The 25,869-nt window shown below is 42.9% G+C and overlaps 1 protein-coding gene and 1 pseudogene across 4 annotated transcripts in view; both read left to right on the top strand.

The window, feature by feature from the left end:
* Positions 1 to 25,869, top strand: part of Aplp2 (amyloid beta precursor like protein 2) — a 74,646-nt gene that overhangs the window by 26,901 nt on the left and 21,876 nt on the right. For all 4 annotated transcript variants that reach the window (XM_059267562.1, XM_059267560.1, XM_059267563.1 and 1 more), the window contains exons 2-6: positions 8,676 to 8,849; positions 10,218 to 10,341; positions 21,990 to 22,102; positions 23,339 to 23,532; positions 25,435 to 25,640. In XM_059267562.1, coding sequence (XP_059123545.1) covers positions 8,676 to 8,849; positions 10,218 to 10,341; positions 21,990 to 22,102; positions 23,339 to 23,532; positions 25,435 to 25,640 — 811 coding nt within the window. The remainder of the gene's footprint in view (positions 1 to 8,675; positions 8,850 to 10,217; positions 10,342 to 21,989; positions 22,103 to 23,338; positions 23,533 to 25,434; positions 25,641 to 25,869) is intronic.
* LOC131914585 (small ribosomal subunit protein eS21-like) lies at positions 9,670 to 9,914 on the top strand (annotated as a pseudogene).

Here is a 25,869-nt window from a genome sequence, read left to right as displayed (position 1 = left end):
GAACATCTGCTTTAAAACATCAGTAAAATGATCCTAGGGACTGGAAAGATGGCTTCTCTTGCAGAAGACAATTCTCAGTACCCATGTGGCAGCTGAAAACAGTCTTTAACTCCAGTTCCATGTCAGTTCCAAAAGGGATCTAACACCCTTTTCTGGCCTGTGCAGGCAGTGTATGTCATGGTGCACAGACATACAAGCAAGCAAAAGACTCATACACATGAAAATAAATAATAAAAAATGATCCTGTAACGTGATGGTGGTGGCACATGCTTTTAATCCAAGCACTTGGGAGGCAGAAGCAGACAGACATCTGTGAATTCAAGGCCAACCTAGTCTACAGAGCAAGTTCCAGGACAGCCAGGGCAACACAGAGAAACCCTGTCTCGAGCTCCCCACCCCCCAATAATCCTGTATATGAAATCATCAGTGTTTCCATTTAGATGGATTAGTTTTCTTCCCTTTTCCCAGCTATATTAAAGGGAAAGTGAGTCAGTGTAGAATCAGTTTCAAGTCTCTGACACATTGTCTATCCATATTTGAAGGCTTGACACTGTGTAGTTACATATGTTTTAGCTAAAACTGAATGTTGGATAGTTTCTCAACCTTGGTAACATCTCCAAGCTAAATACTCATTTTAGTGAAATCTGTTAAGTGGAATATTTTAAGAAATACAATTTATAAGAACTTAGAATTACTTGATTGATGGTGATTTGATTCATATAAAAACAAAACATCCTAGAGGATCAGCCAGAGGCTGCTTATAATGTAAGAGGATTGCCAGGCTTGTGTTTGGGTATTCTGTAGAAAATACTCCATCATTTCTATTATGTGACTCACTAAGAATAATTTAGATTGAACGTATTTCATTATGAAAATTTAATCCATAGCATATCCTGGGTGTTTGTTACTTGAAATCTTTTCTCCCCATTAAGATTTAAGTAAATCCATTCCTGTACATTTTCTCTAACCTTGCACACACAGCTCTTAGTAACAACCTAAGTAATGCTAATGCCCAAGAGCTAGTAGATGAAGCCCGAGTTCACATGATTAAGATCCTATTATATTAATACAGAAGCCCCTTGGCATCCTGAGTTGTGCTGTTAGCTGACATGCAGAGTTTGGTAAATGGCTGCTGTGTCGTCAGAGGGAAGTGTGATTTAGTGAGTTTCTAAGTGGTATTCCTTGAGAAAGTAGACTTCTATCTGTTACTGAGTGAACAGAAGCTCACCTTTTGAATTGTGGTTTCTCATCTAGTATAAACTAGCTAATAAGTAGATGAATAATATCAAGAAAACAAATTTGGGGTGAATATGATCAAAATACATCGTGTATATGTTTGAAGCTCACAAAGAAGGTAAACAAAACAAAACCATAAAGAAATAACTTAGAGTGCTGTTGTTAATATTTTGTATGTGTGTATGGAGGCGAGGCCATAGTACTTTTGTGGAGGTCAGAGGACAGCTTTGTGGAGTAAATCTCTTCTTTTATATGAATTTTGGGTATTGAACTCAGATCATCTGGTCTGTGGCAAGCACTTTGCCTGCTGAGCCATCCCGCCAGCCGCTGTAATAGCCCAGTCTCAGGTGTGCCTTGGTCGTAGCAGCAAGTCCATCTTGACCTCACTTCTGATTCATCTGGAAAGAGGTTCAGAGCCATGAAACCAGCAGTTCTGGTAGTTTCCTTTGAAAATGACAGGGCTGTTCACATAAATATTTGATGACCGAGTTCCCACAAAATAAAGTATGGAGCAATAATGCAACCTGTTTCTTTGTTTTTTTTTAAATCCATTTCCAAATTTAATAACATTTTTAAAAAAGTGCAGTCTCTTAAACCTGTGTCATGCCAGCCTGTGCTTTGGAAGGATGGATATCATGTGGGATCCTTATGTATTCTTCACTTGAGTACCTCTGATTGAAGCCCAGTTCTGTGTAATTGCAGCAGGAGAGAACTAAATCTTCAGGAGCGAGCACAGTGATAATGGTGCTTGTTCTGCAGCAGGCATTGCATCTAATGCTTCTGTGCATTATCTTAATTTAATCCCCACAACGGGCCAGAGAGGAGTAGGTCTATTAGTAGCCTTGTTCTCCAGATGAAGAAATGTAAATCCTGATAAAATGGCCACCAGCACTCAAACTCCTTTTGTGTGATAAGTAATATTTCAAGCACTTTGTTTTAAATTTTATTTTAAAATCATTATTTATTGTAGATCTGTTATGTTTCTCTGGTAAATGTTTTACATAAGCTCGTGTAATCTCACAAATGGTTTTTTGTTGCTGTTTTTAAATGATGTGTGTGTGGAGGTCAGGAGTAGGCTTGCAGAGGAGTGTGGATGTGCACTCTTATGGAGGCCAGAGGCTCCCTCCCCTTGGGTGCCATTCCTCAGGAGTTGACCAGCCTCTCCCTTTTTGGAGACAGCGTCTCTCACTAAAACCTGGGGCTCACAGTTGAGTTTGATGGGAACCCTCCTGTCTGCTTCACCACCACTGGCGTACAAGCCCCTGCTGTTGAGTAATGTTTCTCATGCAGTCTGTTCAACTCCTATCCTCATGCTCACACCCTTCCCCACAGAGTCTCACACTGTAGCCAGTCCACAGTGGCCTTGAACTTGTAATAATCCTCTTCATTCAGCCCTACCCCCTCCTGCCCCAAGTGCTAGATCTACAGGTATAAATTATCATGCTTGGCTTAGCTTTTAAAAGCTTTTTTCTAATTTTTTAATTTATATGTATGGATGTATGTCTGTGCACCATGTATGTGCATGGTGTCTGTGGAGGCCAGAAGAGGGCATTAGATCTCCTGAAACTGGAGTCACAGCCATGAGCCACCATGTGGGTGCTGGGGAATTGAACCCAGGTCCTCTGGAAGAACAGTGCTCATGACCATTGAGCCGTCTCTCCAGCCCTCCTGGTCTATCATTTTAATAGAAAAAGTAGGCTTAGGAGGCTAGGTAACCTTCAGAGGTAGTACAAGTAGTTGGTGATGGAACTGGACTTACTGTCACATTCTTAGCTACCATCTCATGCATACCTCTGAGGCAGAACGCAGTGAGAAGGCTGTTTATCCAAGACAGGTCCTGAGTGGCTCTATACACTTGGAAATACGTTTCTTAGACTTCTGTGTTACGACAGCAACTAGGCAGAACCAGGAACCAGTTTTAAGCATCAGTATATTTTCTACAGTTTTCTTTGAAAGACTCAGTTTCCATCTCCTGGAAAGTAAAAGACTTCTATTTGATTATGGTGCCTGGATTTTTACCAATATAATCCAGTTGGACAAATTACCATGTTCCTATATAAAGCCCTGGAGACAGTCTAAACCATTTTTAATCTTGGAAATGATACTTCATTTCTGCTTTAATATTTAAAGCTCTAATAACAGTGAGGTTATTTGTACAAGCTATTGTGTCTGAAAACAACCTGGCTGTGTTGCCCAATCTTTCTTCAAACTTCTGGGCTCAAACAGTCCTCCCACCTCAACCTTTCCAGTAGCTGGTCTACAGGTACATGCCACCAGACCCAGCTTGTCTTCTTTTTGACAGATTGGATTTGTAAAATTGAAGCTGTGCCCTCCAAAGTGGAATCCAGGCAGTTTGATCAGGATTAAAAACAAAAACACTTGCTTTTTTGGTGGTACTGGGCTCTATCTCACTTGTCATGCATGCTGAGCAGGTGCTATTTTGCTAAGCCAGCTCTCAAATAGTTTTATTTTGATTGAGTTTTTGGCCTTAAGTAAAAGTTGACAATACTGCTGAATTCTCTTCTGCCTGGCTGTGGAATTAATACCTTACATAACCCATAGAGCACGCACAGGGGCGTGTGTTAGCACAGCTTATGCAAACGATTACTCGGCTTTCCCCTGACCGATGTCCCTTTCCTGTCCCAGGATCCTGCTCAAGCTCCCACATTGCATTCATTCGTTGTTTGTGCCTGGTCTTTGCTGATTTGTAACCGTTTGGAGTTTTTTTCTTGACCGGTTTCCTTAAATGTCTTGTTGATGGTGACATTCACACTAGTGTCCTCTTATTGTCCTCACTCTGATTGCCTTGCTTTTGTAGTTAGTCAGAGCTTGTGAGAGCTCTTTATCCTTCCACAGTTTTTCAATTTTTCTTATAATTTGATAATATCCTTTTCCCCAGCTGCTTCCGGATCCCCCTCCCCCAACCCAACTTCATGTTGTTTCTCCTGAGAACAAATATCTTGAAGTGTGCTAAGAACAGAATGTATTTCACTTTTGTTGTTGTTGTTGTTTTTTTTTTTTTTTGTTTTTTTGAGACAGGGTTTCTCTGTGTAGCTTTGCGCCTTTCCTGGATCTCACTCTGTAGACCAGGCTGGCCTCGAACTCACAGAGATCCGCCTGCCTCTGCCTCCCGAGTGCTGGGATTAAAGGCATGTGCCACCACCGCCTGGCTCTCTCTTTTGATAAGAAATCTTTGGTGAAAAATTTGTGGGTATAGATTTAAATTGTTATATTTTGAGAGAGGGTTTCTGGGTATTCCTGGCCATCCTGGAACTCTCCCTGTAGACCTGGAACTCAGAGATCAGCCTGCCTCTACCTTCTGAGTGCTGGGATTAAAGGTGTGGTCGTTAGAATTTGTGGATCACAAAGTTTTTGTTTTTTGTTTTTAATTTTTACTTTATGTTCATTTGTGTTTTGCCTGCATGAATGTCATGGGCGTCAGAAGTCTTGGAACTGGAGTTACAAACAGATGTGACTGACATGTGTGCTGGGAATTGAACCTGGGTTCTGGAAGAGCAGCCAGTACTCTTGACCACTGAGCCATCTCTCCAGCCTCTGGATCATGAAATTTTATTCAACACTTGAACAGGAGTGAAAATGATATAGGCTCTTCAAATTTTGATTGTTACCCAATTTTTCTTTTTAAAGATTTTAAGGTGTAACGGAAAGGACATTTGAATAAGAGTGTCTTATCACTAGCCTGGAAGCCTAGCTAGATGCAGCAGAACCGTGCGAGCTGAGCTAGGTGGAGTGTGGCTGTAAACAGCACCTTTCCATCTAAGGAATCCTCATTCCCACAGCTGTAGGAGAAAACCCTGCCCTTGGGAAGATGGTACATAGGCTCTTAATCAAACTGTAGGGCCTGATTTGATTTGGGGGCAGTGGCTTTAGTGAGGAAAGCAGTAATTGTTCAGGCACAAGCTTTGAGGTAGGAGAGCTGCTGCGTTGGTCCCAAACAGCTTTGAAAAGGAAGACAGCTAGCTTATGAGCTCCACCCAGGGGTTGGGCTCTTGAAGTGATATCAAGGACGGACAGACTTGTTGCAGGCTCAGACTTACATTTTGTACATTGACTGTAAATGCTTTAAGCTGCTTCAGATTATTAGGAGCACCTTCTACTAAGTTGAATTCCTTTCCTTGGATAGCTGAACCCTTTCTGAGCCAAATTAATAAAATGGCATTTCTTATTAAGGATGAATTATTAAGTAAAGTGAGGCACTGGATGGAAAGCAATTGATGCAGTTTGTTTTCAGAGCCCTGAAAGTGCTGCCGTGTGCATAGATCACAGGGACTGGCTTAAGTGCCAACACGTGGGGCATTAATTTTCTTTCATAGAGGATTCCAAGTTCACAGGATGTCAGAAGTGCTGACTTGGCAGTGAAGTCCCATTTGTAACATGTTAGATTAGGATGCAGATTGATTTATATGTTGAAGTAATGGATCAAGGCACAGTCGGTGCTTAAGAAAATGGAGAGCACATTAAATAAGAGCATTTCCAAGTAAAGAAGTACAAACATCATAGAACGGTGACCCTGTCACATTCTAGGTGAGGTCGGGGTATGTTTGATTAGTTGATTCTTAGATGTGGCCCACAGAGGCCTTTTATATTTCAGAGGATACTGTCTTGAGAGTCTCTCATGACCACAAGGATTAATCTTTCTGAACTCAGAAGTGAATCACTGTATCCTATTAGCTGTCTGGATTGATTCCAGTAACTCTCTTTCTTGGTGGTAACTGATGTGAGGAGCTGGCTGTTTTGCTCTCCTCCCTGTTGCTTTAACCTCTGATACCTTAGACTCTTTAGGGAAGATAACACTGACCATCTCAGTGCAGAAATCAAATGCACTTACACTGATGTATTGACCTCCGTGGTTGACCCATTAACTGAGCATTTATACAGTTGAAACTCTTGTGGTCTTGTAGCCAACAACCATAATGAGTAACATGTGGAACGTAGTCCTGGCTGATGAATGCGCTAGAATTGACTGTTTCAATGTCATGGCTCAGTGAGCACACACAGCTAATCAACACTTTCTCATGTATGTTCATTTGGGGGACTTAAGGGTCAAATACTATCCCCTATCATCCTAGTCTTCCAAATGATTAGATATGGTACCCCGAATCCTATGTGTTCAGTAGCTGCCTTCAATGTTAAAGTATTCATACAAGATCATACATAGTTGAAACATTAAGAATTTTTAATCTTATAACTCTAGTTCATTTGTTGATTGAAGAAACAGTTTTGAATTTGTTTCTCCCCTTTAGAGAAGTGTCAATTTTATGTGTATGGGGGTTTTACATGCATGTACACCTGTGCACTGTATACATGTTTAGTGCATGCAGAGGTCAGAAGAGAATGCCCATTTCTTTAGAACCAGAGTTACAGCTGCTTGTAAGCCTCTATGTGGGTGCTGGGAGTTGAACCCGGATCCTTTTAACTGTTGATCCATCTCTCCAGCCCTTTGGTGTTTATTTCTTTCTTGCTGTGCTTAATTTATACATTAAACTTTATTATGACATGGGAAAAGCATACTCAATTCAGCGTACTCCATAGTTTGAGGCATCCACTGGGGTTCCTGGGACATAGCTCCATGGATAAAGGACCACTGTAACACTAAATGCACGGTTGTTCTTCAAGGACACATTGCTTGAGAGGAGCCTTGCATGCTGGGCATCCTGAAAATAACCCAACTTGATGTCCTCTTCTTCATTCTCCATGTCTAATCTATCACCATGTCTTGCTTTGGCTTAAAATCTCTCAGCACTTCCAGTAATGAAGGCTGAGATCCTCCTGCTGCCAGACAATGTAGACCTGGTTCTACCGCAGGGCTGTTCTTCCTTTGTAGCATCCACACCTCCCCACTAGCCTCACTTTCCTCTGGAAGCTTCCTTTATTAGCTCTCTACTCAAACTGAGGTCATGTTCTTTTTAATGTTTTCTCAGGCTGTATTCTTTTCCTCCTAGGACTGTGAATCCAGTCACTTTTTTTTTGGTGTAAGTTTTGACTTGACACTAGATGGAGGACTGAGGAAGTGGGGTCATGAATTTTTGCTCATGCTTGTATACTGAGCCTTTAGCACGTTGTTAATACAGTTGCTTGATGACGTTTTTTTTTTTTGTTGTTGTTGCATGAGTGAATTAAATAAATTATTGGAAGTTTTGACTACTTTCTGTTTTCATGTTTTGTGTGTGAAGGAATGGTAGCTTGTATTAGAACAGATAGCAGTCATATTCAATGTCTTACAAGTAGGCAGTAGTAGAGTTTGATTTCCTATTAGCTTTTCACTTCATATATATATACAAAGATCCTTTTAAAATTCTGGCATACTTCCTGGGACAAGAATTAGTTTATATAAAGTACCACAGGCCTACCATCTCAGTCCCTCAGGAAGCTGAGGCAGGAAGAGTTCAAGACAAGCCTGAGTAACCTTGTCTCAAAATAAAAAGTGTCTAGAAGGGGCAAGGCTAGAGTTCAGTGACAGACTGCAGGCCTAGCATGTGTGTGAGACCCTAGATAGATTTTTTTTTTTTTTTTTTTTTTTTTTTTGAGACAGGGTTTCTCTGTGTAGCTTTGGAACCTTTCCTGGAACTCACTCTGTAGCCCAGGGTGGCCTTGAACTCACAGAGATCTCCCTGCCTCTGCCTCCCAAGTGCTGGGATTAAAGGCATGTGCCACCACCGCCCAGCTTGATTGAGACCCTAGATTGAAAGAGGGCAGAAAGAAAAAGTAAATACCTGAGATTATAAGACACGTTGAAAAAGAGGTAACAAACAAAAGTTGATACTGAACCATACCTATTCCTACCAACTGTAGTTTGAAACAGACCAGTAGAGGTGCTGTTAGAGACTGGCCGTCCTTCCTGATATTCAGATACTCTAATTTACAGTAGCTTGGCCTGGATCCCAGGAGTCAGTCAGCACAACCTGTTCATATTTAGGGGTAGGTTTCTATGTATACAAAATTGAGTTTCCTTTTATTTGTCTTGAAATGCTTAACTTTGAAACTTGAAAGGACTTTAGGTCTATGCAGTTTTTGGTAGTTATTTTAGTATGTTTTTTCCTTCTCCCCAGAGGTGGGTGGCATTTGAGTGGATGCAAGGGCCTTGACACACATGGAGGCCTAAGAACAATGTGCAGGAGTCAGTTCTCTACTTCCACCACATGCATCCTGGGGATCGAACTCAGGTCTTCACAAGTGCCTTTACCTGTTAAGCCATCTTGGTGATTTTTTTTTTTTTCCAGACCACATAGGATTCATATTTCAGCAGCTTCCATCCACCCTTCGGTTCTTTTTCAGCTTTCAGATCTTGAAGCATAACAAACAGAACTGTACTGAGTAGTTCAGCTGTAAGATGTTGATCCTGTATTCACTGTGAAGTGGCTGTGCCTGTCCGCATACCTTTTGACTAACCCTGAAACCTCCGGTTTGTCTTTTGCTAGGCTCTTGCAGCCAATGCTGGGACGGGCTTTGCTGTTGCTGAGCCTCAGATTGCGATGTTTTGTGGGAAGCTGAACATGCATGTGAACATTCAGACTGGGAAATGGGAGCCTGACCCAACAGGTACCAAGAGCTGCCTTGGAACAAAGGAAGAAGTTCTTCAGTACTGCCAGGAGGTAAGTGTTGCCAGAAAGTTAACACCCGCTGCTTTTTCTGGGTCAGGGTTGCATGTGTTCCCCTGCCCAAGACCAAAGTACTAAGAACTGGAGCTCCACCCCCTTTCGTTTCCGAATTTAGATATTGCTGAGGTTTTGCTTATTTGTGTTGTGAGCTCAGTTCTTTGCGGAAGGTTGGTAGGTACCTAGTTCTGTTTTAGGAAGATAGAGAGCAAAATGTCACGTGTATATTTGTGGTTTTTGCTTGTTCATAGAAAGCTGCCAGTGTTGTGAAGGATCCTCTAGCTATGAGTCAACTTAACCCTTTGCTTCAGTAACAAAAAAATGAGAGTTTAACTTCTTATGAAGCCTCACATGTAGGACCAGGGGTGAAGTATGGTTTTAATTCCATTAGCAGATACTTTATAGACTTGCCTCTATGTTTCACTTCAAGAGCTCAGGAGTGTACACACATCCTGTGTGTGAGCTTGATACTCAGTCAGATTTGTTTTGGGTTGAAAGCCTGCTGCGTTTGCCTTACATACAGATTACCCCCGTGCCCGCCCCCCCCCCCCCCCTTTTTCTGAGGCAGGGTTTCTCTGTGGAGATTTTGGAGCCTGTCCCGGAACTTACTTTGTAGATCAGGCTGCCCTCGAACTCAGAGAGATCCGCCTGCCTCTGCCTCTCTAGTGCTGGAATTAAAGGCGTGCATCACCACACCCAGTCCAGATTCCCTTTTTAAATGCAGTCCATGGGAGGAGTCAGAAATACAAGATATCAAAAGAAAGCTAGCCTTTGTCCTGCTCTTACTGGAACTGGAGGGAGCAGATGCAGCCTCCACATGCAGAACAACGCTGGCAAGTTTGTGGACCTGCACATGCTGTGGAAATGCTCAGGGAGCAACCACATCATTGGTGCCAAGGGACCCCATGTCCATCCAGATAAATGTGGCTAAGATTGACAAGTCACAGGCAGGTTCAATGATCAGTTTAAAAGGTATGCTGTTAGAAAATACTCAAGTCAGATGATTCTGTTCTCCAATTGGCTAAGGCTGATGGCGTCTCAAAAAAAAACCCTTTTGACTAGAGGAAATTGAATAATCTGTTATAAATAAACAGCAACAAAGGAAAACTAATAGTTGAGTATTTTTTATTTTTGTTGTTAGAACATAGAATAGTGTAGTTTTTTTTTTTTTTTTTTCTTTGTTTATTTGTTGGTTGGTTGGTTGGTTTTTCAAGACAGGGTTTCTCTGTGCAGCTTTGCGCCTTTCCTGGATCTCGCTCTGTAGACCAGGCTGGCCTCGAACTTGCAGAGCTCTGCCTGGCTCTGCCTCCTGAGTGCTGGGACTAAAGGTGTGTGCCACCAATTGTTGTTGTTGTTCTTCAACAGATCTATCCAGAGCTGCAGATCACAAATGTGATGGAAGCAAACCAGCCAGTCAGTATTGATGGCTGGTGCCGAAGGGACAGAAAACAGTGCAAGAGTCACATCGTCATTCCGTTCAAGTGTCTTGGTGAGTAGTGTCTTTGGTTGCCTTTTAGAAGTGTTCCTCCCCATCCTGTAAGCTTTATTCTCGCCTCCCAGTAAAGTAGCTCTACATCTGTTAAAATAAAGTTACTGGAGGAATTTCTCCTATGTGTGCTTGGTGCCTCCTTGTGTTGTTGGTAGACTTCTCTGAATTTACTGCCTCTCCCATTGTGAACCTCTTGTCTCTGGAGGATAAGCCTTTTCCAGGACACCAAAGAGAAGCATTTCCTGCAAAGCAAGCAGATTGACCCTTAACATTAACCATTTGAAATCAATGCTAAGAAAGATAGTGGAGAACGGCACTAAAGAAAGCAGCCAAGGAAAACTGTTCCCTACAGTTCATCCTATTCAAATTGGCTGTTTTCAGATTAGTGGTAGTTCTCGGGAAAGGAAAATGACTCATGGCATGTGGCCAGGTGCCAGGGCCAGATGCTGTATGGACCTGCCATTCTGAAGTGCTGGGGCTTTACCCAAGTGTTGCCACGTTTTTGCTGGTGCTAACATTTAGTGCCAGCTTGACAGTGTGTTCCTCGGAAACAGGGTTGTTACTTAGTGAATGTAGTCGTCTTAGCCTTTTCTTGCCTGACCTATGTGAATAACTCTAGTCTGCAAGATTCAAGAACAGATTGGGTCACAGATGCTCATAAGTGTAGAACACTTGTAGTTGGTCCAAAATAGTATTAACACAGGGGAGGGAGACTAACTCTGACACCTGAGGAGTTCTTTAGATCTAATTTGAGCCATCTGCAAAGTTTATTCCTCTCAGCCATGTGGTGGTGGTGCATTCCTTTGAGGCTAGCCTCGTCTACATAGTGAATTCCAGGACAACCAGGGCTACATAGAGAAACTCTGTCTTGAAAAACAAACAAACAAAAAGCAAAAATAGATTTTTCTCCCTCACTTCATTAAAACTTCCCCTTAAGTACAGACATCAGCAAAATGAGTAGGTTGCTTTTATTAGACTTACATGTAGTGAGAAAGAGTGGCCAAGTCAGAGGAAGAACGAGACCAAGAACTGCACAGAGTCTGCAGCAGCTTTAGGTTGCTGTATAGCACTCGCTAGTGGAAAGGAGAAGGACATTGTGTATGCTTAGCCATCTCCTTTCAATCTGAACGTCTTGCAGTGTAATGTGGAGTGTGCTAAAATCTTTGTATGATGTGCTTTAAGACAGTGTTCCTTCATTTGGCGTCGAGAAATCTGTCTGTAAAATTCTCAAACGTTAACTGAAACACTTGACGTTGGATGTTTCCAGTTTCAGTTTTTTTTTTTTTGTTTTGTTTTGTTTTGTTTTGTTTTTTGGAGCCGTATAGCCCTTGCTGTCTTGGAACTCTTTGTAGACCAGGTTGGCCTAGAATTCAGAGATCTGCCTGCCTCCCAAGGTCTCGGATTAAACACATGTGTCACTACGCTCAGCTTAGTTTGATCATTCTTGAGTCTTTGAACAACCTCCTCTCTTCCTAACACTGTTTCTCATGGTTTCTGTGAGTAAAAAGTCAGTCCCATGAGCATCATCTGAGATGAAATGAAAGTGGCAGTGTTCAGTCTGCGTGCATTGTGGAGGTTAGTTGTACAGTGCGCAGCATGTGCTAAGGCGGTAGGCCCTGATAGTGAGCTGCTGTCGGGCCTAACTACTTACCTTTAAAGCTTGGGTTTGTTCAGAGGTGCTGTGAAAAAACAAAAACATTAAGACACCCAGGATGCTGACAATCAAAATGTGAATTTCTGGCGTACACCTTTTTCCGTCAGATTGCTCTTCTCGTGTTCAGCTTTTTGTCATTCTTGTCTAGGCTGTGACGGCAGCGTGCATGCATGTTTCTCAGCCGTGCTCCCAGCTTTTTGCCTTTGGAGATTTAAGGTGAAGATCAAGTGTGTCCTTGCATAAGATTCGGTAGTTCCTCTCCTTTATCCAAGTAGATAATGCTGGAGCTCTTTCCTTAGCATGACTTAGAAACTCCAGGATCTGACCCTCCTTTAGCCCTGCCCGTTATCTGCACTGCCTGGTCTTTGCTTCCCACTGAGTCACCATTGGACGGCTTGGGTTTGTCTGTCCTTCCTGCTTTTTTGAAAACATTTATTAGTGTTGTCTGCGTGTGTGAATGATGCGGGGCAGAGACGGCGTGTCCCACAGTGTACATGTGGAAGTCAGAGAACAAGCTTTGTGGAGTTGGCTCTCTCCTTCCACCTGTATGTGGGTTCTGGAATTGAACTCAGGTTACTAGGCTTGTGCAGCAAGCGCCTTTACCTGCTGAGCCATCTTGTCCACCTCTGGTTTATGTATTTTTGAGAGCAGTGTCAAAATTGACATCACACAACTCCCAATAACAATGTTAATTTGCTATGCTGCTATTGATAACTTGTCAGCTGGTTAAGATGTTGCTGGTGTTCATGTCATTAGGTGCTGCTGATTTATGTTCCTGTGTCCTTTTAACATGTCTTTATCTTTCTTTGAGGATCTGCTCTCTAGTATAAAACATGCACATCTTGTGATTTTTTTTTTTTTCTCTCCTGAAGTTAGCTATTTCTTCAAGAATTAGCCTTGGTTTGAGTGGTGATGGTATTTAGCAACTGAGATGGTAGACATTAGTTGTAGCTTAGTTCTGTCAAGGCTGTTACTGTTTCTTGGCCCATTTGTCCAACAGAGCTAAGAAATATGTTATGTGTGTTATGTATACATGGACCTAGATCTGTATTTCCATATAGACCTCTGTATGTATTAAAAATCAGGAGCTCAGTGAGTGAAGCTTGCTGCAAAACCTGAGGACCTGAATTGAGATCATCAGCACCCACATAAAAGTTAGACATGGCAGCATGTATCTATAACTCCAGGGCTGGGGCTGGGGTTGGGATGGAGACTGCGATCTTACTGGCCAGCCAGTCTTAACCAAAGCAGTGAGCTCTACCTTAAATGTGAGACCTTGTCTCATAAAATGAGGTGGAGACAAAAGGAAGACCTCCAACATTACCTCTGGCCTGAATATGTGCATACACATGAGTGCACCACACAGATACCAGATAAGCTCACAGTGAGTGTGCCAGCCAGTTCCCATGTATTCTGCTCCATGCATCATGAATAATCAGTCTCTGTTTCTTAAAAAATAGGTTTGAAAAGATAAAATTTATGTGCTAAATAACCTACCCACCCACAGAAAATAATAACTATTACTAATTTTTACAGTATGTGTAGGGAGGGTTAGAGGACAACTTGTAGATCTCTCCCTCCACTGTTGGGAGGTGTCTCTAATGGGGGATTTATTAAGGCAACTCCACGTAGTTAAAAGGGAGGTTTATTTTGGGGTAACTTACAACAAGTAAAGGGATTGGTTACAGGATCGGGGAGAGGTGAAGTGCAGTCCAGCAGGGTTCTCTGGAGAACTCTGTTTGGTCTACCATCCAGCATCCGGGATCACCAGGAACCAAGAGAGCCGGCACATCTGGATCTCAGGTCTTAAGGGCTCTCATCTCGGCCCTGCCTCAGGGGCAAGTCATAGGTAGGCATGGCAGTTACCAGGAGCCTCACTGGGGGTAGTACTTCCAGGTCAAAGCGGGAACAGCTACCCACTCCATGTCTCTGAGATCAAACCCAGGCAACAAGCTTCTCAGTGCAAGCACCTTCGCCTGTTGAGCCTCCTCTCTGGCTCCTATTGATAATTCTTTTTACACCATATGTCAAGGGTGAGACTATAATAAAAAGTGGAGTCAGTCCTATACCCATATTGACCCGGAGAGTCACAGCGGGTCCTTTGACATGTACTGAGATGAACATTGCATATTGGAGTAGAGAGATGATAGGAAAGAGGTTGGCTTCAGCCTGAAATCTCCCTTACGATGTTACAGCCTCAAGCCAGGCATGGTGGCAGCACAAACAGGTGGGTCTCTGTGAGTTTGAGGCCAGGCTGGTCTACATAGTGAGTTCCAGGCCAGCCATGGCTACATATTGAGGCCCTGTCTTTAAAAAAAGAAAAAGATAATGTTGCCTAGGAACAACAATGTCTCAGGCAAAAGCACTTGACATGGGATCTACAGTGTAAGAAAAGAACCCACTACCAAGAGTTGTCTTTTGACTGCTACACATACCCACTCTCTCACACAAAGTAATAATAAATATATATATTTTAAAGTCAGTCGTTGTTGTATACACCTTTAATCATAGCTCTTGGGAGGCAGAGGCAGGAGAATCTCTTTGAGTTTCAGGCCAACCTGGTCTTCATAGTGAGTTCCAGGTTAGCCAGGGCTACATGGAGAGACCACGACTCAAAACAAAACAAACAAAAAACTCAAAAAACTTCTGCCTGGTAAATCTGAAGAAGATAGAGAGAACAAATGAAAAGTAGCTGTATATTGATTAGGCACCTCTGTTAATTGGTCTGGGTATCCTGAAGTTCTTACCTCTTTTTTTTTTTTAAGATTTAACTTTTAATTAGGTATGGGAGTAATGTACACATGAATGCAGGTACCTTTGGAAGCAGAGGCATTGATTCCCTATAGAGCTAGATAAGAGTTGGATGTGCTTGTGAACCACCAGATTTGGAAGCTGGGAACTGAACTCAGGTCTTCTGTAAGAGCGATAGACACTTTTGGCCATCTCTCCAACTCACCTCTGTCTTCTTTTTTCTGTTTTATGTGTATGGATGCCTTGCCTGTGGGTGTGTGTGGGTGTGTGGGTGCACGCGTGCGTTGTGTGTGCACACCACCTTTGTGGCTGGTTCCTCCTTCAGAGGCCAAAACAGGACATCAGATTCCCTGGAAATGGAGGTATAGACAGTTGTGAGCCACTTAGTGGGTGCTGAGAATTAAACCTGAGTCCTCTGGAAGAGCTGAGTCTCCTCAAAGGCTCTGTCATCTCTCCAGGCCCCTCCCCCTCCATTTTGTTTTGTTGTGGCCATTTTGTGGATTTGAAAGTTGAATGTGTATTTGGGTCTGTCCACACAGTGCCCTAAGCAGCATAGGGAGGGGCTGCTGTGCCTGTCTGCTGTGAGTGTTTACTTCTTACTGTTTTTGGTAGGTTAAAGAAAAGAATTAGTTTTCTTCCTTTGTTTTTGTTTTGTTATAGGGTGTATACAGCCCAGGCTGGCCTCAAACTTGTATGTAACCAAGGATGACCTTGAACTTATAATCCTTTGTCACCAGCTCCTTTGTGCTGGTATCAGGGGCACATGCCACATACCTGAGTTTTGGGGTTTTTTTTTGTTTGTTTGGTTTTGGTTTTGGTTTTTTGTGTGGGGGGGGCAGTATTAGAGACTGAACCTAGGGCTTCTTGCATGCTGAACAAGCATTCTACCAAGTGAGTTAGATCTCCAGTGCCAAGGGCAGTGTCTTGATCACAAATTGAAAGTGAGCTGCTAGCAGGATTGCATCAGGTCCAGTGTTGCACTACCAGTAGGTGTCTGTCTGTTCACTGCATCTCGCATCCATGCTGTTAACCAGTGTGACTTGTTTAGATGATATGCGGTATGTTTAATCAGAAGGCACAGTTCAATCTTTTCCTGCCTCAAAATGAACCTTCTGTTTAACTATAAAACATCATAGAGAGACCCAAGTGAGGCAGAATTGCATGAAAAAGTAAAACTTCAGGTGTTTGGGGGATGAGTGTAGTCATATCTGACATTCTATGGCTTGTGCATCATTACAGGTGTTCCTTTTCAAGTCTTTTAGCCTTTGAATTTACCATAGCCCCCAGACGTTCTCCCTGGTGCCAGAATGGATCCTTGTGCAAGGTTAGTGTTTCTGCAGTGGGAATCTGGAGTTGATTCCATAGAGCCCTGCTGACCTCAGAGATGTCTGCCAGGGGTTTACCAGCCAGACTTGACTATGTTATCTTTCTGCTATAGCCTGCCGAGCCCCATAAATGGTTCTTCCTTGCAGCTAGCAGTACTTCTGCAGTAGATTTATTTACATGGGTAGTGATGTTGGGGTCTTACCCAAGTGGTAAACAGCCCTTGTTATTCTAAAAGGAATTTCAGCGTCTTGGAAAACCTGGAAGCCTGCCATGGTTTTTTCTGACTGGGCTGAATGAAATGATAAAAAAGGAAAGCTGAGTTGGAAGCAACTCAGAACTGCAGCTTATCAGGGTAGGTTTTGTGTATGGCTGTTTGTTGGACATCCCAAACAGTTTACTTCTGTGTTTGTACAATGATTTAGGAAATATATGGCCACTATATTATACTGGAAGTGGTTAAATTGAGGACTGTTACAAAGCTAGATACAAACTTTTAAAGTGAGACAAAGAATTTTCAGTGTTTATAAAACTTAACAAATAATGATCTGCTTAGGTAAGTTTTCCCCATAGAGTCTTCTAGCAAATTACTGTAAAAACGCAAAGTGGAGCAGTGAGAGGATAGAGCTGCTGGTGGAGTTCAGATGCATTTCCTCGAAGTTCGCTGTTTGGAAAGTTTGTTTTTTAGTAAAAAGGAGTTTGCAATGGGGTAGGAAGTAAAAATGGTCAATTCCAGTTTCTGGATTCAGTTAGCCATGATGAACATTTTGTTATATAAATGGGAAGTTTCCTTCAGGTTCACATGTATATGCTTAACTCTTTTTTCCTAAATGAGATAAGATTGCCTAGGCTCTTTAAAAATCGACCTTGGGCTACTTTTAGAGTTACATTTGTCATTGCCCGAGACAGCCTGGCCTTAAGTTAACCAACTTGAAGGGAGTAGGGATGCAGAGTAGGTTCTTTGCTTTTGTTTAATGATACTGTTTTGTTTTGTTGGGACAAGTCTCACTGTGTGGCCCTGGCCAGCAAACCTCCCCCCCCCAAAAAAAAAACCACACACACACACACACACACACACACACACACACACACACACGCACACCAGTGCTAGGACTCACGATGTATGCTGCCCCAACTAGCATTTGCTTATTAATTTTGAAAGTTTATCAAACCATGGTAGAAAATCCATGTTAAATACAACTGTATTGCTTATGATAGTATTCTATCATGTATAGATACCATCATTTAATTTCTTCTTGGTGACTATTCTTATATTAATAACACTGAAACAGATATCTTTGTTCATTTGTTTTATTACTTCCTTAGGGTAAAATTTTTAAATTGGAATCACTTAGTTTTTTGTTTTCTTTTTCTTTTTAAGAGCTTAGTTTATAGTAGGTCCCATACCTTTCTTTGATCCCAGCATTCAGAAGGCATAGTAAGATAGATTGCTATGAATTTGAGGCCAGCCTGATTTACATAGTTAGTTCTAGGCCAGCCAGGGCTACACAGTGAGGCTCTGTCTCAACCCCCACTCCTCAAAATAGGAGTTCAGTGTATTTTCAAATTTAACTTTATTCTGTTTTTTTTTTTCAAAGATTGATTCATTTATTGAATAGCTAAAAAGTGATGGTGTTTAATTTATAATGCCATTTATTTATTTTAAGACTTGATATTTACAAGAATTTTATTTTAAATTTTAATGCTGAAATATTTCAAGCATCCTGAAAAGTTAAAATGATATTCGTAGACTTGCCGCCCTGTTTAAAAACAGTTCTTTAATGTTTTGCCCTGCGTTCTCTGCCCCGCCCCCATGGATGAGAATGTTGGAAAGTTCAGTCCTTGCTTTGCTTTACTCCTTCCCTGGCAGGTAACTGAAATGAATGATAAACGGCACTGGTGGGCGCTGGTTACCATGTGGAAAGGTCGCAGTCACAACAGAACCCAGTATTAGTTTTAGAGCTTAACTAGGAGGAAGAGGGGTGGGGAGGAGAACCAGGCCTGGGAAAGGAGCATGTGCGGTGAGAGGGAAAGATGGTGGAGGAGAGACAGAACAGAGAGAGGGTGGGGTCTGCGTCGCCACGCCTACGTGATCACCAGCGCACACTGATGACCTAAGACACAAGACCCTCTGCTCAACTCCTGAACTGCACATGTACGGTCAAGCAACTGGAGTAAGGGCAGAATTCTAACAGTGACCACTACCAGGGTACATTTGACATCATTTGGGAGTTTATCCAAGATGTTATATAAGTAGATTAAGGGAATTCTGTTAAGCCTGATACACACACAATACTCTATCATATAGGCATTTATATATGTTTGTTTTCTATAGAATATACATGAAGTAGTGAAATTGCTGACTTCACTTTTTTCTGATGTTGCAATTATATATAAAAAGGTAGAGGTTATGAATTAAGGTGAATTGACTCTTACTGTATATAGGTTCTACCTTGCCTAGGTCTTGAGGGTCCTCAAAGAGCAGCATTCTAACTTCACTTGGTGTTCTACTTTCCTGTCCAGTTGAGTTTAACAGTGTTGTGAAAGCCAGTAGTCATGTGTAACGTTGTTTCCCATGCAGGGAGACTGCTTACTGCTGAAACTTAGGATAAAGGCACAGGCTCATCCCTCTTCTTTTGCTGTGAAGAGACGCCATGGCCACAGCAATTCTTATAAAAGAAAGCATGTCATTGGGGCTGGCTTAACAGTTTCAGAGGTTCAGTCCTTTATCATCATGGTGGAAAGCATGGCAGCACACAGGCAGACATGGTGCTGGAGAGGAACTGAGAGCTTTACAGCTGGATCGACAGGCAGCAGGAAGAAAGAGCCTAGCTTGGACCTTTGAAACCTCAAAGCTCACCTCCAGTGACAGTTCTCCAACAAGGCCACACCTCTTCATCCTTTTAAGTGGTGCTGCTCCCTGATGAGTAAACATTCAATTGTATGAGCCTGTGGGAGCCATTCTCTTCCAAATCCCCGCAGCCCACTTAGTAGATGAGTGACTCCCCTTTTCTTAACTGACAGACCCAGGCGTGATGTCAGAACTGGCCATGGTTCTGCATAGTCTTTCTCCGAGCTAAGCCAGACATCATTTCTTAGTATACTGTGTCCATGCGCGCTCTCTCTCTTCTTTTTCTTTTCTTTATTTTTTGAGACAGGGTTTCTGATAGCCCTGGCAATCCCAGAATTCCCTCTGTAGTAAACCAGGCTGGCCTGTTAACTCAGAGATCTACCTGCCTCTCTCTCCAGAGTGCTGGGATTAAAGGTATGCCATCACCCACCACGCCTGGCTCACTTTGCTTTCTTTTTGCACTTCCCATACCTAACCTCAGGCTAGCTTGTTTGCTCTCCTATATTCCTACTTGATCTTTGTCCTAGCAAAGAAAGCACACATAGCCCCTCTTTATTTTATTCCACTTAGACCCTGTATGAACATACAGATGAATCAAAATCACCTGGAAATCAAGTTACTGAGGCCACCCTTACATGGCCTAATCAGAACCTCTGGGCAGTAATTCAGTTACATATTCATTCTCTCTCTCTCTCTCTCTCTCTCTCTCTCTCTCTCTCTCTCTCTCTCTCTCTCTCTCTCTTTTTCTCTCCCTTGGAAAATTAATAAACATATCTAAATATTTGAATTAGTAATATTAATCTTCACATCCATCTTTTTCCCATCTGTGTAACAGTCAGTGCAGGAGTCCCTGTCACTGTATCTGGAAGCAAGCCAGACTTCCTTCCATCCCTCCAAAGTTGAGACCTAAAGAGAAAAGAATTAGCAGTGAACATCTCTACCCTTTGCCTAGATTTTTTAAATTTTTTTCCTGACTTCTCCCAGCCCCTCAGCACCTCCCACATACAGTTTTGTTTTGTCACAGGGTTTCTCTATGTAGCCTTGACTGTCCTAGAACTAGCTTTGTAGATCAGGCTGGCTTGGAACTCAGAGATCTGCCTGCCTCTGCCTCCCGAGTGATGGGATTAAAGGCTTGGGTCACCACTGCCTGGCCCACATACACTCTTGATTGCTAAACCATTTGAAAGTAAGTTGGGACACTGAAACAGCTCACTTCTAAATAACTTAAGCTTGCTTTTGAAAGCAGGAGCAGTCTACTATATAATGATAATGCAGTTACCACACTTTAAGAAATTTCCCTAAATGTTCAAATAATCTCCTTTTTAAGTTTCCTTTTTGAGTTGTTTGTTTTTTGTTTTTGAGGCAGGGTTTCTCTGTGTAACCCTGGTTGTCCTGGAGCTCTGTAGATAAGACTGGCTTCAAACTCACAGAGATCCTCCTGCCTCTGCCTCCCCAGTGCTGTGATTAAAAGCATGTGCTATCACTGCCTGGCTATAGTTTCCTTTAACGAAAGAATCACACATTATATTTGACCCAGGGGAGTTTCTTATCTTCAATGACAATAATATATTTTGAGTCCAGACCATTTGTTTTTGTTGTTTGTTTTTTTTTGAGACAGGGTTTCTCTGTGTAGCTTTGGAGCCTGTCCTGGATCTCACTTTGTAGACCAGGCTGGACTCGAATTTACAGAGATCCACCGGGCTCTGCCTCCCGAGTGCTGGGATTAAAGGCATGTGCCACCACCGCCCGGCAGAGTCCAGACCATTTGTATAATGTCTTCGTTAGGGTTTCTATTGCTGTGAAGAGACACCATAACCATGGTAACTTTTTTTTTTTTTTTTAAGATTTATTAATTTATTATGTATACAGTATTCTGCCTGCATGTGTCCCTGCAGGCCAGAAGAGGGCACCAGATCTCATTACAAGTGGTTGTTGGGAATTGAACTCAGGACCTCTGGAAGAGCAGTCGGTGCTCTTAACCACTGAGCCATCTCTCCAGCCCCCATGGTAACTCTTATAAAGGAAAATATTTAATTGGGGCTGACACACAGTTCAGAGGTTTAGTCCACTAGCATCATGGTGGGAAGCATGGAAGCATGCAGGCAGATATGGTGCTGGAGATGTAGTTGAGAGCTCTACTCTAGATCAGCAGACAGCAGGAAGAGAGTGAGACACTGAGCCTGGCTTGAGCATCTGAGACCTCAGACACCACCCCCAGTGACATACTTCCTCCAGCAAGGCTACATATACTTCAACAAGGCCACACCTCTTAATAGCGCCACTCCCTATAACCCTTTGGGGGACATTTTCATTCAAACCACCACATTTAATAAAGCACTCCTAAGGGCTGGAGAGATGGCTCACTCAGCAGTTAAGAACACTTGCTTTTGGTAGAAGACCAGAGTTTGGTTCCCAGTACCCAACTCAAAACTGCCTGTAACTCTAGTTCCAGGGGGTTCCCTACATACCTGTGCATATGCACATACTCAGTAACAACATATATTACAGATTTCTAAAAACCCTTTGAAATGTAGAGTATCTCTGAATTTGGATTTGTTTTTTAGGATTACATTCCATTAATTTTGGCAGAAATACTGTAGGTGATACTGATTACTCTTAGGACAAGATGTCAGCTTGTCCATAATTGGAACATTATCTCGGTGACCAGGTTTTGGCAGTTTCCCATTGTAAAGGTTCCTTTCTCTTTGGTGATTAATCACTCACTTCAAATTTTACCTGCATCACTTGTTCTAATGGTTGTGTAAAGAAAGTACCAACACACTGATCGTGAGAAGTGGTTATATGTGTACTTGGGGTGATCGTGAAGGACAGTCCTGCTTAAATCTCCCCTGAAAGGTATTCCTGTAGTTCCTGCACAGGACTGTAGCCCGGAAATGTTACTGGCGGAGTCCCTGGTGTGATGGGAGTTCTTCTGGTGCCCACATGTGTTTACATGTGCCTGGCTGTGCAGGTGTCTGTGCACACCTTATTAGGAAGATCTGTACTGAAGACTGTTTGTGCCCTGAATCACAACCAGATTTGCTTCTGACAAAGGCTTTTTTCCCCCAGTGGGTGAGTTTGTTAGTGATGTTCTGCTGGTTCCAGAAAACTGCCAGTTTTTCCACCAAGAGCGGATGGAGGTGTGTGAGAAGCACCAGCGTTGGCACACCGTAGTCAAGGAGGTAAGAACACATGTGGAACAGGCACTTGCCGTTCCCCAGAAGAGATAGCATTTCTGTTCACCCACATCATGTTTTTCAGTTACTTTTTATCTTTTTTTAAAACAGATTCTTGCTATGTAGCTCTAGCTGGCCTGGTACTTGGTAAATATAGCTCAGGCTGACCTGGAACTCATCATAATCCTTCGGCCTTAGCCCCCCTCATGCTGGAATTCAGAGTGGGGTATACTGCCACATCTGGGTATTTCTGTGTTAAATTAAAATACCTAGAACAAGGCTCACTGGGTATAAATGCTTCCTGCCCTCCTGGGTTTGGTTCCCAGCATCCATATCAAGTGACTCACAACCACCTGTAACACCAGGTCCCTGGGATCTGATGGCCTTATCTGGGCTCCACAATCACCTGCATATATGTGACAAACACATAAGTAAAAATAATTTTAAAAAACACTTGGGAGAAGAATAGATGTTTTTGTGCAGAGATACAGCATGAGCAAGTCTGTTCCTAGAGTTTAAACTGTCAATGAGCCAAGAAGATAAACTGGTAGCAGAGCTCTTATGTAGCATGTTTGAAGCCTTGGGTTTCACTTATTCCTCGGACTGCCAAAAAAGGAACAAATACTTTAGTGGTATTTCCTCTTTCATTTGGGCCGTGATACAGCTTAGTAAAAGAGCAGTTGTCTAGCATGTGCAAGCCACAGAATGGGATGGGGGGTGTTAAAAGACAGTTGATAATGTGTGCTGTCAGCAGGGCTCCCAGGAAGGCATCCTGGCCCTTGAGGCCAGTGCAGAACTAGCCAACTCTAGACAGCCTAGGTGTGTGCATGCACACAAACACAGCAAGGCAAGCTTGGGTGCCATTTCGTTCTTCTGGTAAGGAGGTACCCTTTCTTGCTTTGATTGCCCTCCAGTCATTTTGTCTTTGGTCAGATTCTCAAGTAGTGGCTATCCCAGGAGTAATGGCATTGGACAGACTTAACTGTTGTTAATTCCTGAAACTCTTTAAATTGTTCCTTCCGTCTTAAGTTTGGTCTTTCAGTTTTTGGCTCACATGAGGTTATACATTAAGTAAAAAGTTTCCTTAAAATAATAGCGTGATAACTTCTTTATAAAACAGTTATTGTGTCCAGAAGAGAATGTATTACCACCTAGTGTTTTGATAAGAGTTTCTTTTAGGTGAAGCTAGGGATCCAGGGAGCTTATGGAAATGTCCTGATATGGTCTGTGGGTTTCTTGTAGGCGTGTCTGACTGAGGGGATGACCTTATATAGCTACGGCATGCTGCTGCCTTGTGGGGTAGACCAGTTCCACGGTACCGAGTATGTGTGCTGCCCTCAGACAAAGATTGTTGACTCTGACTCTACTATGTCCAAAGAAGAGGAGGAAGAGGAGGAGGAGGAGGAGGAAGAGGAAGACTATGATCTTGATAAAAGGTAAACTGTTGTTTAGAGTGTTGAACTCGTTTTTCCTGATTTTGTTTGATTGGGGGCTTTGGGGTCCCCTTTTTCCTCACGGTCCTTTGGTCACCAGTCCAAGGGGACAAAGGGGCAGAAGTGGCGACAGAGAGCTTTGTGTACGGCCTGTGAGCACAGTGGAAATAGCCTTCCTGGAGACAGTGCAACTGTATTCCAGAGTGAAGGGAGATACAAAGTATGGGGACAGTGGCAGGGGCATTATCTAATATGCATTAAACAGCACGGTCCTGTCTAAAGCTCCTAGTGCAATGTTTGAGTTATCATATGTGGAAGCACGGTCCTGTCCAAAGCTCCTAGTGCAATGTCTAATTACCATGGGCAGCAAGGGGAAAGCTTCCGCAGGGAACTGTGTCAAGGGTCACACTAGAGATAAGTTGGGCATCCAGGCCTATAGACATTCTCCAAATAATTCGGGTAGAGAATGGAAAGCCCCATCCGGGGGAAAAGGATGGCCCTCCATGTTGCCGAGCTCAGAGAGAGCTGCCAGGCCATGGTAGACTGCAACCTCTGACTATCAGGGCCTCCCAATAGGGGGTGAGGGTAAGTGTATGTTTGTGAGGTAGGGGGGTCTATGTAGCCCTAGCTGGCCTTGAATTCCTTACACAGACCAGGCTGGCCTTGAGCTGGAGATCTGCCTGCCTCTGCCTCCTGAGTTCTAGGATTAAAGTTCTGTAACACCATGACTGGCCTGTTTTTTTGCGCTTCTGTAAAAGTGGCTGTTGGTCCCTCATTGCTGGATAAGATAAGGTTAGTGTCTTAGTTGGATTTCTATTGCTGTGATAAAACACTAACCAAAACCAGCTTGGTGAGGAAAGGCTTTATTTCACTGTACAGCTTCTCAGTCCTTCATGAAGGGAAGTCAGGAACCCGAAGGCAGGAATTAAAGCAAAGACCATGAAGGAGTACTGCATACTGGCTTGCTCAGTTTGCTTTGTTATGTACCCCTGTACACCTGTCTAGGGTGACACCACCCACAGTGGACGAGGCCCTTCCAAATCAATCATTAATCAAGAAAATGCCTTGCAGACTTGCCTATAGGCAGTCTGGCTGGAGGCATTTTATCTAATGAGGTTTCTCCTCCCAGATTCCTGACATAGCTGGCTTATGTCAGGTTGACAAAACAACAAAAATCCCAACAAGCAGGACAGTGGGCATCCCCTTGTGCCCTTGTGCTAAATTTCATCCCATTTGCTTCTTATTTTGGTCATAACCTGAATATATGAAAACCTGTGGCTTTTGTCTTTGGACTATATCATCATCATCATCATCATCATCATCATCATCATCATCATTATTATTACTATTATTGAGACAAGGTTTCTTTGTGTAGCCCTGATTGTCCTGGAACTTGCTCTGTAGATCAGACTGGCCTTGAACTCAAGTTCCAACTGCCTCTGCCTCCCAAGTGCTGAGATAAAAGGCATGTGCCACCACCACCCAGCCACATTATTTTTTTAAGATTTATTTTTTTACGTGTATGAGTGTTTTGCCTGCACACATGTATGTGCACCACTTGTGTGCCTGGTGCTCTTGGAAGTTTGAAGAGGGCCACTGAATCTCCTGGGACTGTAGTTAGAGATAGATGGTGTGAATCTCCATGTAGGTGCTGGGAATTGAACCCAGGTCCTCTGCAAGAGCAATAAGAACCGATGAACCATCTCCAGCCCCTGGACCACATTATTTTCCATAGGTTCATGCAATCTGTATTCACTAACTTCCCTTTTGCCAGTAAAGCTGGGCTGAGGGCTGTGAGATGAGCTTATTTCCTGTCTCTATTTTTGTGTTTCAGAATAGGGAAGGGAATCATGCTTTGTGTTTAGAAATTGCTACTAACCTTCCTTTTTGGCTTATGGCCTCTAGTGAATTTCCTACTGAAGCAGATTTGGAAGACTTCACAGAAGCAGCTGCAGATGAGGAGGATGAGGAAGAGGAGGAAGGGGAAGTGGTGGAAGACCGTGATTACTACTATGACTCTTTTAAAGGAGACGACTACAATGAGGAGAACCCAACTGAACCTAGCAGCGATGGCACTATTTCAGACAAGGACATTGCTCACGATGTGAAAGGTAACTCAGTCTAAAGCTGTAAGATCCACATGGTTCTTTCCTTGGAAGTTGTGGTGGTCTCGTCACTCACCGTGGGTAAGTCTCAGAAGGCAAAGCAGCGTCTGCACCATCAGGAAGGCAGTTTTCTCTAGTGTGGCAGTGGAGCTGTCAGCAGGTGCAGCTGGGTAGGCCCAGCAGAGAGCCAGAATGGAACCAGAAAGCAGAATTTGGCGTTACAGGCTCTAATTAG

The sequence above is a fragment of the Peromyscus eremicus genome, chromosome 7 (assembly GCF_949786415.1).
Source record: "Peromyscus eremicus chromosome 7, PerEre_H2_v1, whole genome shotgun sequence".
In the NCBI taxonomy this organism is placed as follows: Eukaryota; Metazoa; Chordata; class Mammalia; order Rodentia; family Cricetidae; genus Peromyscus; species Peromyscus eremicus.
Note: the sequence above shows the minus strand (reverse complement) of the source record. Positions and strands in the feature narration are given on the sequence as shown.